The 14,763-nt window shown below is 43.6% G+C and overlaps 1 protein-coding gene across 1 annotated transcript; it reads right to left on the reverse strand.

Moving 5' to 3' along the window:
• Positions 1–286: 286 nt before the first annotated feature.
• Positions 287–13,842, reverse strand: CALM2 (calmodulin 2). The gene is made up of 6 exons (XM_075706613.1): positions 13,752–13,842; positions 9,263–9,293; positions 3,844–3,987; positions 3,664–3,770; positions 2,630–2,765; positions 287–1,528 (listed from the first exon to the last, which is right to left on the reverse strand). Exons 1-6 carry the CDS (start codon positions 13,752–13,754, stop codon positions 1,500–1,502), a joined length of 450 nt encoding a protein of 149 aa, XP_075562728.1. The 5' UTR covers positions 13,755–13,842; the 3' UTR covers positions 287–1,499.
• Between the last annotated feature and the right edge of the window lie 921 nt (positions 13,843–14,763).

Consider the following 14,763-nt stretch of genomic DNA (forward strand, 5'->3'; position numbering starts at 1 on the left):
TGTCCTTGGTCAAAACCAGCTCCGTTTTCTGCTTTAAAAAAATTTTAAACCAAAGACAAAAAGCTAGTGCTAGAAGCACAATCATGCTCATTAGCACATCACTAAGGGAATGTTCTCCTTCTGTACTTGGAGCTGACTGCATCCTGAATGGCAACTCAGACATGGCAGTTTCAGATAAGTCCAGGTGTGAGACTAAGTTACCCCGATGTAGCAGCTGACAGGGAATAAACTCCAAAATAATTAAAAGAAAGCAAACAGGTTTAGTTGTCTGAACAAGGAATTTTAATTTTAGGTCAACTATTGAACTAGGTCAACATCCAGTTCACAAAGTCTACAGATAGTGGGCATAGCCAGTCACTACGGTAAGTTTATTGAAGCACCAAGCTCCACACAAGACTGTAAAATACATTTTAAACTACTAGTAAGAAAGCTTCTTCAAGTCAACAATACTATGAAGGGCCAGAGTTTAAGGACTAAGTTTTCACCTTCCAAGCTATTTTAAGACAGCCAATCCATTGCATAAGCAAACCAAACTGCTACATACTGAAACACATAGAGCAGCAACTGCATTGAACAATTCCTGTAAATAATTCAAGGATACATTGAAACAGTATGGGTAAATTGTAATTTTTTTATTGGAAAACAAATATACAACTTGGAATGGATTTGAGGCAAATCGTGCCATAAGCAGATTTTTTTGAAAATAAGTGGCTAAACAAAGTTTAAAAAGCATAGTAACAAGAGGAGAAAATGTCTTCTGGTACAGGACCAGCAGTACAAAAAAAAACCTTGTGTACGAGTACCTGGATAAATCACCCGTTTTGCATTAGTGCAACTTAAGTTTCATATTGTTGACTGTCAATCGTCCACAATGTTAAGACTCCACATTTCAACAACATGTTACAGGTATGGCCACAAACAAGTTACTGTGAAGTAAGCCAGGAGAATGATTTTTACAGTGCATTAGCCACATGTATATAAACTATTCACATGATTTTATCCTGCAGTTAGCTGCAAGAGTCCTTACCCTCCATCACAGAGAGTAGAATAAACTCCTTTACACACTGGAGGACCAGAGCCAGCATGTCGCTTTAACTTAGGAATTGCTAATGCATGGTAAACCCTAGCTTACTTTATGTAACTTGTTACACTAGTCATACCTAAGTCTCCTAAAGAAAGCTACTTTTTTTTTTATTTTTTAAACAGACAACCCAGATGTTCCCTCAAGTTAACCAACTCCATCTAACTTTAGATGTGCAGAAGGGCTTAAATATCCAGAGTAAGCCACATGCAACATTTGTTACTTAGATCAATTTTCCAAAAATCAGAACAGTGACAGTAAGATAAAGGAGAAAAACATGGAGGAATGGCCTTCTAATTACTATACATGCATATTCTTTTGACAGTAAGGGAAAAACCTTTTACAGATAAGTTACAAACAGAGAAAAGGCAAATAAACAATTTTGTACAAGAAATTTAACACATTCTGTACAACGTCTTCACTTCGCTGTCATCATTTGTACAAACTCTGTAAAAGGAAAGAGTTGCATAACAGTTATTCAGGTTATTCTACTTTCATCAAAAAAGTTCATCCCTCAAGTGAATTGGGGAACAGCCTTACTTCAAAAATAAAACCTTACAGGGTCCCTATGCCCACTGGCTTACAGGTAGAGACAAGATACCTAGGAATGACCAAGAGATCAGCAGAAATTGTGCTGAAGTGATGACCAGTTAAGTATATGTACAAGCAAGACACTGTTGGTTTGATATTCCCCCCCCCAAGCAGAATAGCTCTAATCTTACTATTTTGCCTAACCAGCTTTAAGCAACTGAATCATTGCTTATTCACAGTGCATTGAAAGTCAGATCTCACAAAATAGGATTCTTCACTTATCTTGCTGAACCATAATTTCAGGCACAGTTACAAAAAGAAACCAGGAACCTCAAAGGAGGTGCCACACCTACACCTCAGAAACAGTAAGGGTATTATCTGAAAATACTCTAGCTCTGTTCTAGAAGATGTTTGGAAAGTTAAAGTGAAAACAAGCTTAGTGCTTCTGAGATGCAAGCAATTGTCTAACAGAACTCCTCCTGCTTGCACGACTTCATTTAAGTTTCAATGCCAGGAAGAAAGAAGGAAATAAAAATAAGCTACTGCTGCAGCTGATTTGTGTGAAATTATTTAAGAGGTCTTCTAAAGGTCTTGAAATTTCTGTGCATTTTAGAGGCTTTCACCCTTTAGTAAGTAATTTTAAAAGCAATAATACAAATGAGTGACTTGCTACAGGCAGATCAACATTCATTAGTGAACAGAACAGGATGCAAACATCTCTGCTAGCTTCCTTAGTCTAATGGTATTTAGACATCATTAGAGTTACAAAGTTTTTTCTTACACTGCACAGTTGAGTAGTGATTTTTTGCCTTTGGCACAAAGGTAGCAATAACCCTCTCAAACCTATTTAGAGGTACATGATACACATACTAAAAAAGACATTAGCTTAAAGGAACACTAACTGTGGAGAAGATCTCATCTGAACATTGCTCTATTTAAACTTGGTGTGGCTATCAGCATCTACACAATCACCAGCATGAAGTGCTACACAAAAAGCATCGGTTAACAACTCCTTACCTTCATAGTTTACTTGACCATCACCATCAATGTCTGCTTCCCTAATCATTTCATCAACTTCTTCATCTGTTAGCTTCTCCCCAAGATTTGTCATCACATGACGGAGTTCTGCAGCACTAATGTAACCGTTACCGTCCTGGGAGGGGAAGAAAGGAACACTGGAATAGACCTGTCCAAGGCCTAGCAACTTAACTGTAACTTAAGAATATCACAGAGCAAGTTGAACATTAAGTTAGCATCGCTTTAATCACTAGCATTTGCACCAGGCAAGTGAGAGCTGTAAGCCTATCTTCGGTATTGTCCAGGATCTTAGTCTTAAAAAGACATTTTAAAAACAACTTACCCAATACAGTCTACTTTGGCTGTCCTATCCAGAGACATTTTTTAATCACTGACAAAGCAATTGGCACCTTCTGCAACCTCTTCAGGTGACAGATGCCCATTCAATCATGTGACTGTCAGTTCAAGTGTCTACTTCTTAGAACAGAACCTACTCATCTCATTCACCTGTTTCACAGGAATCCAGCACAAAGCCACAAGGCCTTCAGAGACCAGCTTTACATATTCCATCCTAGCTGGGACACTGGATATCAAAGTGCTAGTGCAGATGAACTCTGGACTGACTTCTTCCTCCCCACACCCCAAGGTATTTAAGATCATGTATTTCCTGTTTAAAAGTGCATCTTGCTTAAGAAGTTGAGTAACTTTAGACCCATTTAGCAATTTACATAGTAAAGACTAAGTGAAAGATTTAAAAGATTACCATTTTAAATATTTAAGCAATTTCCCTGCCAGCCTTGTATAAGTATGTTAATATCATAGCACGTGGTAGCTTAATAGTATCGCCCACTACTATCACAATGGCTCATTTGACTTTCAGGTACAGTACCACAGTAGACTGAACTTTAGGGTGACTAGTTAACCTTGAGGTTCTAGATGACAGGACTGCAGATACCCCTCAATTCAGTGAGCTTGTCAGAAGTCAGCCTGAGTTTTCCCAAGAGAAATATATGTTAAGGTAAACATTTTAGTACCTTGTCAAACACACGGAACGCTTCTCTAATTTCTTCTTCACTATCTGTATCTTTCATTTTTCTTGCCATCATTGTCAGAAACTCTGGAAAGTCAATTGTGCCGTTGCCTGCAAGATAATTACTTTATTAGAAAAACACATTTTAGGCACTTCATTAAATTACTTATTAGCAAAATCTTACCATCAGCATCTACTTCATTGATCATATCCTGTAGCTCTGCTTCTGTGGGGTTTTGACCAAGCGATCTCATCACTGTCCCCAACTCCTTTGTAGTTATAGTACCATCACCATCCTTGTCAAATAGTGAGAAAGCTTCTTTGAATTCTGTACAACAACAACAAAGAAGTTAATCCCTTCAGCTTTGAAATGTTAAGTTTACTTAACCATATAAGAATCCATTGCTGCTTATTGTTATAAATTACAAAACTCAATTTTGTTCCAAGAAAATTTCAGTATACTGCTCAGTCCACTGCGATTGTAACACCAACATGGAAGCACCAGCAGCTGGAAAACAACCTGCCAGTCTACCGATCAACCACATTTTGACTTAAGTAACATGGAGGGCCATCCATTTTAGAAGTACTCAGATGCTTGTTACTATCTATCTTGAACAAGGATCCCCAATACAGAGTTGAAAGGAATAGCTATCTGCAACTACTGTGATCCACATCCTTGGTAGGAATTGTTTCTCTCATGAAAAAATAACATGAAATTACTTTGAGAAAGCTGAAAAATGGTACTCAAAATACAGATGCTACAACTTAATAGCACTTCTATTACCAATAGAGAAGATGAGTCAATGGAAAAAGGTATAATCAGACCAAACTAAAAATAGTTTCTCATTGTAACTCACTTCTGCCGGACATGCAAGTCTGAACAGTATATGCTACATGAAGCTCCAGTACCTAGCACCACAGGTCTTAACATTTGGCCATGCCTAGCTAAAAAGGAACTTCTCCCAGCTCTCTCTCCCATTGGACTTGTGCTTTTCTTCAGTCCATGTATACACACAACTCCAGTCAGTTCTTCAAGGAGGAAAGTCACTGGAGTCTTAATTTCTGAAAACCTGCTTAGAAAATTGCTTCAGCCCTACTGTATCCTGAAACAGCCTTTACAGAACTAGTCAAAAACAGTTATAAGACTGCTTGACTGTGTTTCAATGACACCTCTTAAACCCCTAAAATGGCTGTATTGTAGCCAGCAACATTAATACAAGCATAACATGTTTAATTGTCCAGTCCAAAAATGGAGTTGGTTTGAATCCACACTATCTGTTTGTCTTTGGCCACAGACCTTAAACTAGCTCATTGGACTGTAGTAGCTCACACACAGATCACGGTTAAAAATGAAACACTCATCTACTCCCTTGTATAGTTCGGATCCTTCTACAGCTTTCAAGGCTGTAGAGACCCAAGATCATGCCTTTGGAAAACTCATTAGCTCAAGGGTACTCCTGCATGAGAAATACTTCCACAAATTAATTTTTCAACATTTCCAAGCAGCCAGCTTTCCAGATGGTGGGTTTCCCAGACCAGAATTAGTCACAGTAAAGGTTGTGTTTTCACATGAACTGCATAAAGTCTTACTTCATCCATTTCATACTCTGAAACACTCAAGGTGAGTACAAGCTGGCAAGTGTTAAAAGTGCAACTAAAAAAAAAAATAGGCTTTTTATAGTTCATGAATACAGCTACAATACCAGAGCCACAGTTGAGTCCCATCCAGGAAAAAACCACCGTTCTACATCTAACAGTTTGAAGTGTTCCAAAAGCCAACTCCTGCTGTTTAGCACAGACGAATCAGAGCAAGGCTACCACAGGACCAGACAAAACAGTTTCAAGCCAGTATCATAGAATCACAAAGCAGAAACAGGCCTACCCGAATAGGCAGCTATAACCTGTGCCTACAGTAACTTCCAAACAGTCTTTGGGGCTAGTTTCAGTTAGCTTGGAGGCAACAAATAGGTTTATTAGGAGTAAAGTTTTACACCAGGGAAGAAAAGGCTTTTAGGTCAAAAGGTCAAGCCTTGTAGAGAATTTCATAGTCTATCATGGAAGGACCTCAAAAGGGGAACATTGAGCCTTCATCAAACAGGCAGGTCCTCAAGTGTTATTCAATCAAAATGTTTAGCTGTCCGCCACTTCATCCTTAGCTTGAAGGTCAACTGTCACTAACTCAAACATGAAGCAGACTTCACAGTACTGCCATGACCCTGCTTAGAAAAACTAATACTTCATTTTTATGCAAAATTCAAAGACTTGCTTTCTACACCATGGGCCATTCACTGGTATATTCTGAACACCTGAACCGCTCAAAGGACAACTCTTTACCCTTCTGTTACTCAAAGATGCTGCAGGCTAAGAAACAACCAGCTCTAAATCATAACCATAAAGAGAGTAAAGTGAGCCAAAGATCAGCAGTCTATTCCTGTTTGAAATGCTGAATCAAGTCAGGAATACGATTAAAATACCTCTTTTACCACTTCCAGGAACCACCTCCAGTAATTAGAACAAAGGAACAACCACTTATGCAGATACAGTTTAGACTAGAACAAGAACAACCTAGCATAGCTTTGGAGGATTTGCAGCAATGGACAGTGAAGGCAGCTAGGAAATACTGGAGTTTAGTGAAAAACTCAATTCTGGCTCCCTGCAAGGTAGAGTTTAAGACACCTCCCTCACACAAGAAACACCTTATGACTCCATGTAGCATATAAAGCAAATCCTCCCTCTATTCAACAGTCCTCCATAGCAAACTGCAAATGAAAAATTCTCTTGTATCCTAGATAAGGCCTGATAACCTGTCAGAAACCTGAGGACAGCACTAGCAGAACCACTCATCTTCAGGCCAGCCTACAAGGTTTCAGCCTTTCCTTCCCCCTGAAAAGCACACTGCATCAAGAGAAAAGGATACTTCCAGGCCCCACAAAAGAAAGGCTAGTCCAACAGAATGTGAACTCTAACACCCTAGCTCAAAATGTTCTATTTAACAATAGCTTCTGAGGCATCTCTGCCACCACATCACCTTCCCAGATGAAGCAGCAGTCTTCAGTGACCTAATATGTTCAGTGAACCAGAACTACCATTCCCACTCTCACACAGTTTAGCCAGCTATGCCTGGAACTTTTACAGGACAATGACAATTGTTCTCTTCACAGCTACCAGAAGCTCAACACTTAAACATGACTATTTCTACTATGAAATAAATTCTAAATAACTCTTGTGGTTAGATCCCTAAAGAACCACAGCACATTAGAGGAACAAGGCACAACAAACACCATACATAGGCCTACTTGTTCAAAGAGCCCATTTAGACCTCTTTGAGGTCTAATGGAAGGAAGGCTAGCTCACTAGACCAGCTGCTTTAGGACAAAAGCATCTTTCGATGTTTTTTTCCCCAACCACCCACATCAAGTGGTCCTGACCTATACACCTTCTTTTAATACAACACTCAACCAAAGGGATACCCATTTGACTTGGCAACTTCAATTCTTACTGAATGAAGCTGCAACTAGCATTCACACTCTGTACGTACTCAGCTTTCAAAATCAGTCTTTTCACATGAACAAAACCTGGGAAGTCTTTCACCCCTACCTATAATGTCAAGGAGCTTCAGCCCTATATGACCAATGAGTTCCACAGCAAATAAGAACATCCGGAACCTTTAACAACTGTATTCTGGTGCTTCACAGCAGAGATGGAAGATTTGTTTGAAGCCCAGAAGTAACAAAGGGAATGCTGTCTCTTACTTTGTAGCACCATTTTCTTAAGCCCACCTTCAAATCAAAAGCTAGGTATCTTCAGATAAGCTGAAATGGAATGGTAGGGGGCTCAAGCCTTTAAAACCACACAGTCCATGTAAAACATGCAAACTGTACCTCTAACAGTTTTCCCACTGTTAAAGACACTGGCCTTTAACGGCAAAACTGCTTAGTCAGCTGCAACCCTTTCTGAGCAGTACTACGGAGGGTTCCCTAACAGACCAGCAGCAGGCTTGCATCTTCACATCAGATATTTACTTGCAAACACATTTGCTTTATGAAATACTATAGCTGAACTGAAAGCAGCAGGCCATTTTACACTGGATACGAACACTAAGATATACTCCTATTCTTTCCACACAGATGAAAACCTTCTATTCCAGTATGACAAGCTTATTAATACTCACTTTTGGCTCTGAGAACTATACTATCATTACTGAATAGCTAACTGCACTAATCCTGAGGTAGTGTTAATAAGCTTCCTGTTTATATTCCATAATCAGCTACATCAACAAATAAAGCTTCTACAGTTAAGAACTGGAACAATGAACCACTATTGAAAAGACAGCACTGACAACTGATAAAGCCCGCTACAACTAAACTGATCACAAAACCCTTAAGATATGTAGGCCACTTTCAGAAAGAAAAAATCCCAAGCTGAACTAGATTTGGCTTGTGCTTACTCATAAGACAGTACCATGGCAACAAGTAAATAGACTAAAGACTTTCCACAAAACCATAATTAGTCTCCTATGAGTTAAAGCAAGCTTCTGAAGCTACAGAAGAATGTTCTTACACTTCAAATTTGGCAATTAAGGTAAAAACCAACTAGCTCATTATGACACTTCTGTTTAATACAGTGTCTTCAAGACCTACACCATAGTTAAATAGCAATACCTCTTAGAGACTGTCATTTGTATGCTTGACCTGGTACTATTAGATTAGCAGAACCCTAACACCCTCTAAAATCATTTCACATGACAGTTACGCACACTGAGACTTTCTAGTATTAACACTACACACTTGTCAGATCAAAAACCCTGAAGTTTTTGAACATCCATGGCAAGACTGAATTCTGCATTAGCAGCTTGAAGTTACCTCAATTATTGAAGTCAAAATCAGTCTTCAGAGAGCAGTGACAGATACTAGTTTATGCAGCCTGCATGAGTAGGAGACCTGATAACCGGAAGTTTTAGCCACTAGTAGCCAGTTGTCAGTACACAGAAACCATTATAGGGGGACCAATACCAAGATTTAGGAGATGCATATTTATTTAAGCATTTCAGAGCAAGCACCAGACCATCACAACAGTGCACAGAACACTTGTGTCCAAGTACACAATGCAGTTCCAAATACGTGGTATCGAGAGTTGTCATCATGAAGCCAGCCTCTGCTGTCATCAAAAACAGCCACTGTGAAACATCTCTGCTGACAGGAGACCAGAAAGTAAATTATTGTTGCCTTCTGTTAGAATAGCACTCCAGATTCCAAGTCTTCACCAGAGATTCACCCCTCCACACTGCCTTTCAGTTTGCACTTGGGACAATTCAGTAGTTATGAGAGGGGGAAAAAAAAAAACCCACCAGAGTCCCAAGTCTACTAGCTAGTAAAGCTGTGAGGATTGTCCAACTGTTCTAGAGGACAAAACTTCAGATTCATTGTATTCATGGTGCTTTTACAGTAGCTAAGCCTTTAAAACCTAGGTGACAAATTAAAACATTCCACAATACTCCTTTGGTATCTGAGAAAGCAAAATATCTTGTGTAACACGGACTGTCACTGGATTAAGACATGTGCCAGGTCAAGTAGGAGCAGCAACACAGCACGTAAAAATCTCACCTGCAATCTGCTCTTCTGTCAGTTGATCAGCCTGCAATAAAAGAGAGTATCATTAAAAGTTGTAGCAAAACCTCAAGGCAAAAGACAACACAGACTTGTAGAGGCCTCTGAATATGGTAGCTGCTCTCAGGACTTATCTGTAGCATTCCAAAGTAGTTCTAACTCACACAGCTCAAAAGTCATCAGGATTGCTCGCTAAGTAATAACTGGCAGCCTGTCCTCATTTCCTGACCCTGCAATATCTGGTATCTGTATCAGTCAATTACTCAAGGTACACAGGTCCCCCTAGACTAGTTTTAAAAACTCATTAACACAGCAGACTAGTAGTAGTAATACTTTGGTAAACTAGCCTCAGCTTTAACACTAAACACTTTAGGTCTAAGTAATGCAGCAGTGACCCCTGCATCCCAAATTTAAGGCAGACTAGTCTCTTCTGCTAAGTTACAATGCTATAATTAGAAAAACACATTCTTCTCTCAAATTAAATCATCCCTTGATTAACATGAAGCTTCATGTCCAAGACCTGGCCATAAAAAAAAAACCCGGAGTCCGTATAATCAGTACTAACAGCTTCAGCCCAAACTGGTAATTTCAACACATTTGTCATATGGCTGTCTAAACTTTTTTCAGACCATTGTCTACAGACTCGAGTAGCATAAGGTAGTTTACAGCGCCACTAGAGAAAGGTTCAGTGGTGCAAGACATACAATTTTTCTATCATTTGGGCAAGCCCCAGTTTATACCTCATTTTGCTCTATCACTGAACAGTTTTGAATCAACTGGATCTGACAGCAATAAAAAAGCCTCAGTCTTCAAGGCCAAACCCAAAATGGACTTCACCCTTGAAAGAACAAAGGTGTTTGAGGACTGTAGAAATACTTTCCCTAGGTTTCTAAGTCAGCTGATTCCTCAAACAAATACTTCCATCAAGGAAGCTCCTTGAGTTCTTTACCCCACAGTACTGCATCAAAGAGTGAAAAAACCCCTTTAAAATACAGAAAAGATACACTCACTGTTTAAGTTCAACACCAGTTTTTTAGTTTTGTTCCTATTGTGACCATTTCAGCAACAACCTTTTTATAATTACTGCAATATTGACAGAAACATTTTCAGTCATCAGCTGTGCCCACAAAGGTGTAGCTACACATTAACCATCTGCCAATGAAATAACTCAGAAAAAGGTATATACACCACCTGCCAATTTTTACTTGACTAATTTCAATTACATTTCCATATTGCATACAAACTCACAAGTTACAGGAAGAATAACCAGAAGCTGGTAACAGAAGTGAAGTTAGCTGCTCAAGCCACCATACAAGAGCCAAACTGCTTGCAAAAAAATATGCATACAAGACAGCAACAGCCCAAAATAAGGCCATGATCAGCAATTTCTCAGACTGCCTGTGTCTCACCTACTCCAAGAATCAAGACCACACTAATGAGGCACTTCTAAAAGAGGAGCCAATGGGTATTTGCAGCTGTAGACTCCACTTGTTCCAATTCAGCAGCTGTAGGAAGTATTCCCATGCTGGTTCAACTTTTTGGGTTTAAAAAAAAAAAAAAAAAAAAAGATAGTCTAGGGTGGCAGCAACACTGCTGAGAACATCACCAATTCAACATTAGGCTTTGTGATGGAAGCATTCTGCTAGTCACTTAACAGAAGCCTAACAGATTTTTCGCTTGTCTGGAGTGTATCATTAACACAGGCAGACTTGTACTTTTGCATGCTATTTACATTTTTATTGCTGGAGTGAAGGGAATGACGTGCTACATTTCTGTAGGATAATTATATCCACAGAAAGCTGTAGATCAGATTTAAGTAGCAAGAACCTAGTATATTTAGGTCAATACTTATGGGTTACCAAGTCAAGTCACATACTGGTTTATATAAACAGTTTTTTATAAAGACATGACATTAAGCAGTGTTTAAGCTGTTAAGTGTTCCCAAACTCTTCCTCTCTAACTCCTCCAGCAACTTAAAACATCCTATAGCCACTAACCATAAATTTGGATAAGCTCTGTCAGTACCTGTAAGAGGTACAGTGTTTGAGAAGAGCATGAAGCTTATTAGAAGCCACAGGTATACAGCAGTTGAAAGATAAGCTAGGAGATGCGGCAAGGTTGAACAAACACCATCTGTACTCTGCAGTGCTAGGCTCTGCAGGGACTGCTGCGCAACAGCAGCAAGAGGCGGAGCAAGCAAGTCTGCCAGATCACTCCCTCCCCTGCCACTCAGGTGGAGGCCTATCAGCCCGGACCCATGCCCGCGAGTTACAGGCCACCGTGGTCTTCCTGGAGGGGCCTTCGGGAGTTCTTTGTCCCAAACTTAAGCTAGATACTCACACACCATACATGTGACAGTCTGCACACCTTCAGTAACACACCCCAACTTCAGAAACAAGCAGTTAAATTACAACTGTAACATGCCTACGCTGAAGTTTTGATGTGCTCTTACTGCAGCCAAGATCCACCGAAAACCTCCTCTGATGAAGTCAGGGAACCCATCACAGCTTTGACCGGGCATTCTCCGATTCATGTTGCAGCACTTTTATTTTTACTGCAACAGCTCCCATCCCCCTGCCCCCAGATTACGTTGAGGGCCTGACAAAGAATCGAAGCCTCCTAGGAAAGAAGGGGAGCTGTTGTGCATGCAGCAGTTTCAGCGGCACATGCAGCCTCTAGAGGTAGCGTTTCATTACAGTCGTAGCTGCTATGCAGCAATCAGTTTGGAAGATCCTCAGAGCTCACTAACCCTGCCTGATAGTGAGCTATCAACAAACCACAGAACAGATGACACTGTTCCCCTCCAAAACCTGGCATTTTGGTATACTTCACAGGTGGCAGGTCTGCATGTACAGTTCTGTTCTGGCAAGTTAACTGAAGAACAAGAACTAGATAGACTAGCATATAAAGGCTAAGATTACACTTATAGTAGGTTAGCTTATTTTGGGAGCAAAGCATTCTGCTTTATCTAGCATGTGCACTACTGGACAACATATATTCACAGGTTTAGCCAGTCTAGTCTATCAGGATGAGCTACAACCACATTCAAAGTGTCACTGTGCCTCCTGGACACACCCATTTTTATATAGACCTTGCTTGAAGATACTCCATTTTTGGTTCTGTACAGATGATGACTAAAAGCAGCAAGCGTCCTTTGCTGCTAGATTCACTGCTTTTTTTCTTTTATAGGTGGTTTGCTGTATAGATTCATAATTCAAGCAAAAGAACAAATTCAGGCTTCTGGAGAGCACTTAAGGGGAAAAAAAAAAGCCTTAAGTACCCATCGCTCACATCAGACATGGCAAGTTGATAGTGATCTGATTCCTTAAAAGCACGTAATGAATGAAAAGGCAATTCCACTATACTGCATCTTCTCTTAATGCAGAGATAGTACTAACTGGTCACTGGTGTTGCTTTGCGACAAAATTGTTCCTTTTCGTACGTGTTTCAGTATCCACTTGTTTTAATAAAAAAGCTAAACTCGCATCCTTTAGACCGAATTTGAAACAATTTTCCAATTCCACAAAATGTGTTCTATTTCGACAGTTGATTAAACTCCTAAACAAACGTATTGCTAGGAAAAACGAATTGCACTCGATCGAGAAAATGCAGGACTGTCCACCGCAATGACCAAAACGGGAAGCCAAAACTGTTAAAAAAACCAAAATCCCTTGTTCAACAGAGCCGCCAACAGCAAGGCGTTATCATGGAATCGGCAGGGGAGAGCGGCTCCAACGTGAGCTGACAACAGGTCTAGCAAGGAGGGAGATGGTGCAGTGAGGCAGCCTGCCCCTCATCATCATGCTGCTCAGAAGCTGCAGGGCTCCGCAGTGCATTATTACCAGGCGCAACACACCTCGCTAGCGAGCCAGACATCTTAAGCGCTCGCAGCAGCCGCTGCCGCGCCGCTGGCTCCCCAGCCCCATTCAGCCGCACACGCCGGGCTTGCCGAGGGGGGGGGGGGAAGGGGAGGAGGAAGCGATAAGAAAGTGGAGCTGGTGCCATCGTGGCAGGCTCCTTCCCCCCTCCCGGCACCCCCCACGCGGGTCTCCTCCCAAGAGGAACCGTTATCTGCCGCTCTCCCCCCCACACCCGACACACGCCCCGACAAAGCGTCATGGCGCTCGAACCGAGTGGCAGTTTGAATTTTGAATCCGCACCAACGCCCCAGGGCGGGAAAGGGACCCGGGCGGGATTCGTCCACCGCCACTTCCTCCTACGCACACGGCGCCTCCGAGCGGGACCCTCCGCCCCAGCCTGCCCGCGCTGCCGGGCTGAGCCCACCGGCCACAGCAAGGGACGCCTTCACCCCTACCCCGACCCTTCTGCGACCTCGCCCCGCACCAAACCACCTGCCCTTCTCACCCTCCGCCTACCCATCCGCACCCGAACACAGGCACCCCCCACCCCCCCCTCCAGCCCCACACACCGAGCACCGGCCCAGCACCCGCAAAGCCCTGTCGCTACCCCGTGCCCGGGGACTCACCATGGTGGCTCGGCCTGGCTGTGGGGTGTGGTGGAAGCTAACGGCTGCACGGGGCACACGAGCAACCTGCCCGCTCAACGGCTCGGCTCACACTGAGCCCAGCCCGGCCGCCAGCAGTGCCTCATAAACCTCCTCACAGCCCGCCTGGATCGCTCCGCGCCGCTCCCTCCCCCCTCCCCTTTCTCCATCAGGGAAGGGAGCTGCGAAAGAAGTCCCGGCTCTTCGCGCCCTTCTCGGCAACCCCCCCACCCGCACCCCGAGCGCGTCCCCTCTCTGCCCCCGGGCCCCCAAGCCCCGGCGCAGAAAGGGGTGAGGTGCGGGAAAGAGTGGGGCTGCGCTTGTGGAACGGCGGGAGGGGGTGCCGGAGGGGGTAGGCTGTGGGACTATTTCTCTGGACGGAAGAGCATCATAGAAAAATGCCGAGGAGTGCGGCATCCAGAAGGAGGGCGCTGATTGGTGGATTCGTACCTGCAATGCGTCACTTGGACATGCACAGTTTGGGCTGGGAAGCGGTTACCCCTCCCCCCGCCCGCAGTGCGCGAGGCCCGGCCTAGCCCGGCCCAGTGCGGCGGGGCCCGGCCCGGCCCGGGGAGCGCCGCCGCCGCTGCCGCCGGCCCGCCCGCCCCGCTGCCCCGCTCCCCGCGCCTGCAGCGGGCGGGGGGCCGGCAGGCGCTGCGGCAGGGCGTGCCGGGCGGGCAGAGCCCCAGCGCCCTGCTGCCGCCGCAGAGGGCCCGGGGGGGTGGGGGGCGGGGGGAGCGGGGCGGGCTCCGGAGCGGCCCCCCGCGGCCAGCGCGGCCTCTGTCCACCCACAAAGCCTGCAGGCCGCGGCGGGCGTTGCCGCTCGGCCGCTGCGGGGGCGGGGCGGGAGGCCCGGCCGGAGCAGACCCCGGGCCGCAGGCCTCGAAGCGGGGCCGTGGCCCGGCTTTGGCTGCGGTCTCTGTCGGTGCGTTAACCGCGAGACCCGAGCGAAGCGCGCCTGAGAAATGTATCCCCGAGAGCGCCTTGCCAGAAC

This window comes from Pelecanus crispus, chromosome 3 (genome assembly GCF_030463565.1).
Source record: "Pelecanus crispus isolate bPelCri1 chromosome 3, bPelCri1.pri, whole genome shotgun sequence".
Classification (NCBI taxonomy): domain Eukaryota; kingdom Metazoa; phylum Chordata; class Aves; order Pelecaniformes; family Pelecanidae; genus Pelecanus; species Pelecanus crispus.

Bases quoted from the DNA above. Each gene is read 5' to 3' on its own strand.
- CALM2 (XM_075706613.1), bottom strand. The intron at 3,771-3,843 runs GTAAGATTTTGC...ATTATCTTGCAG, and splicing joins CAATGAAGTAGATGCTGATG to GCAACGGCACAATTGACTTT. The intron at 2,766-3,663 runs GTACTAAAATGT...TTCCCCTCCCAG, and splicing joins CGTTCCGTGTGTTTGACAAG to GACGGTAACGGTTACATTAG.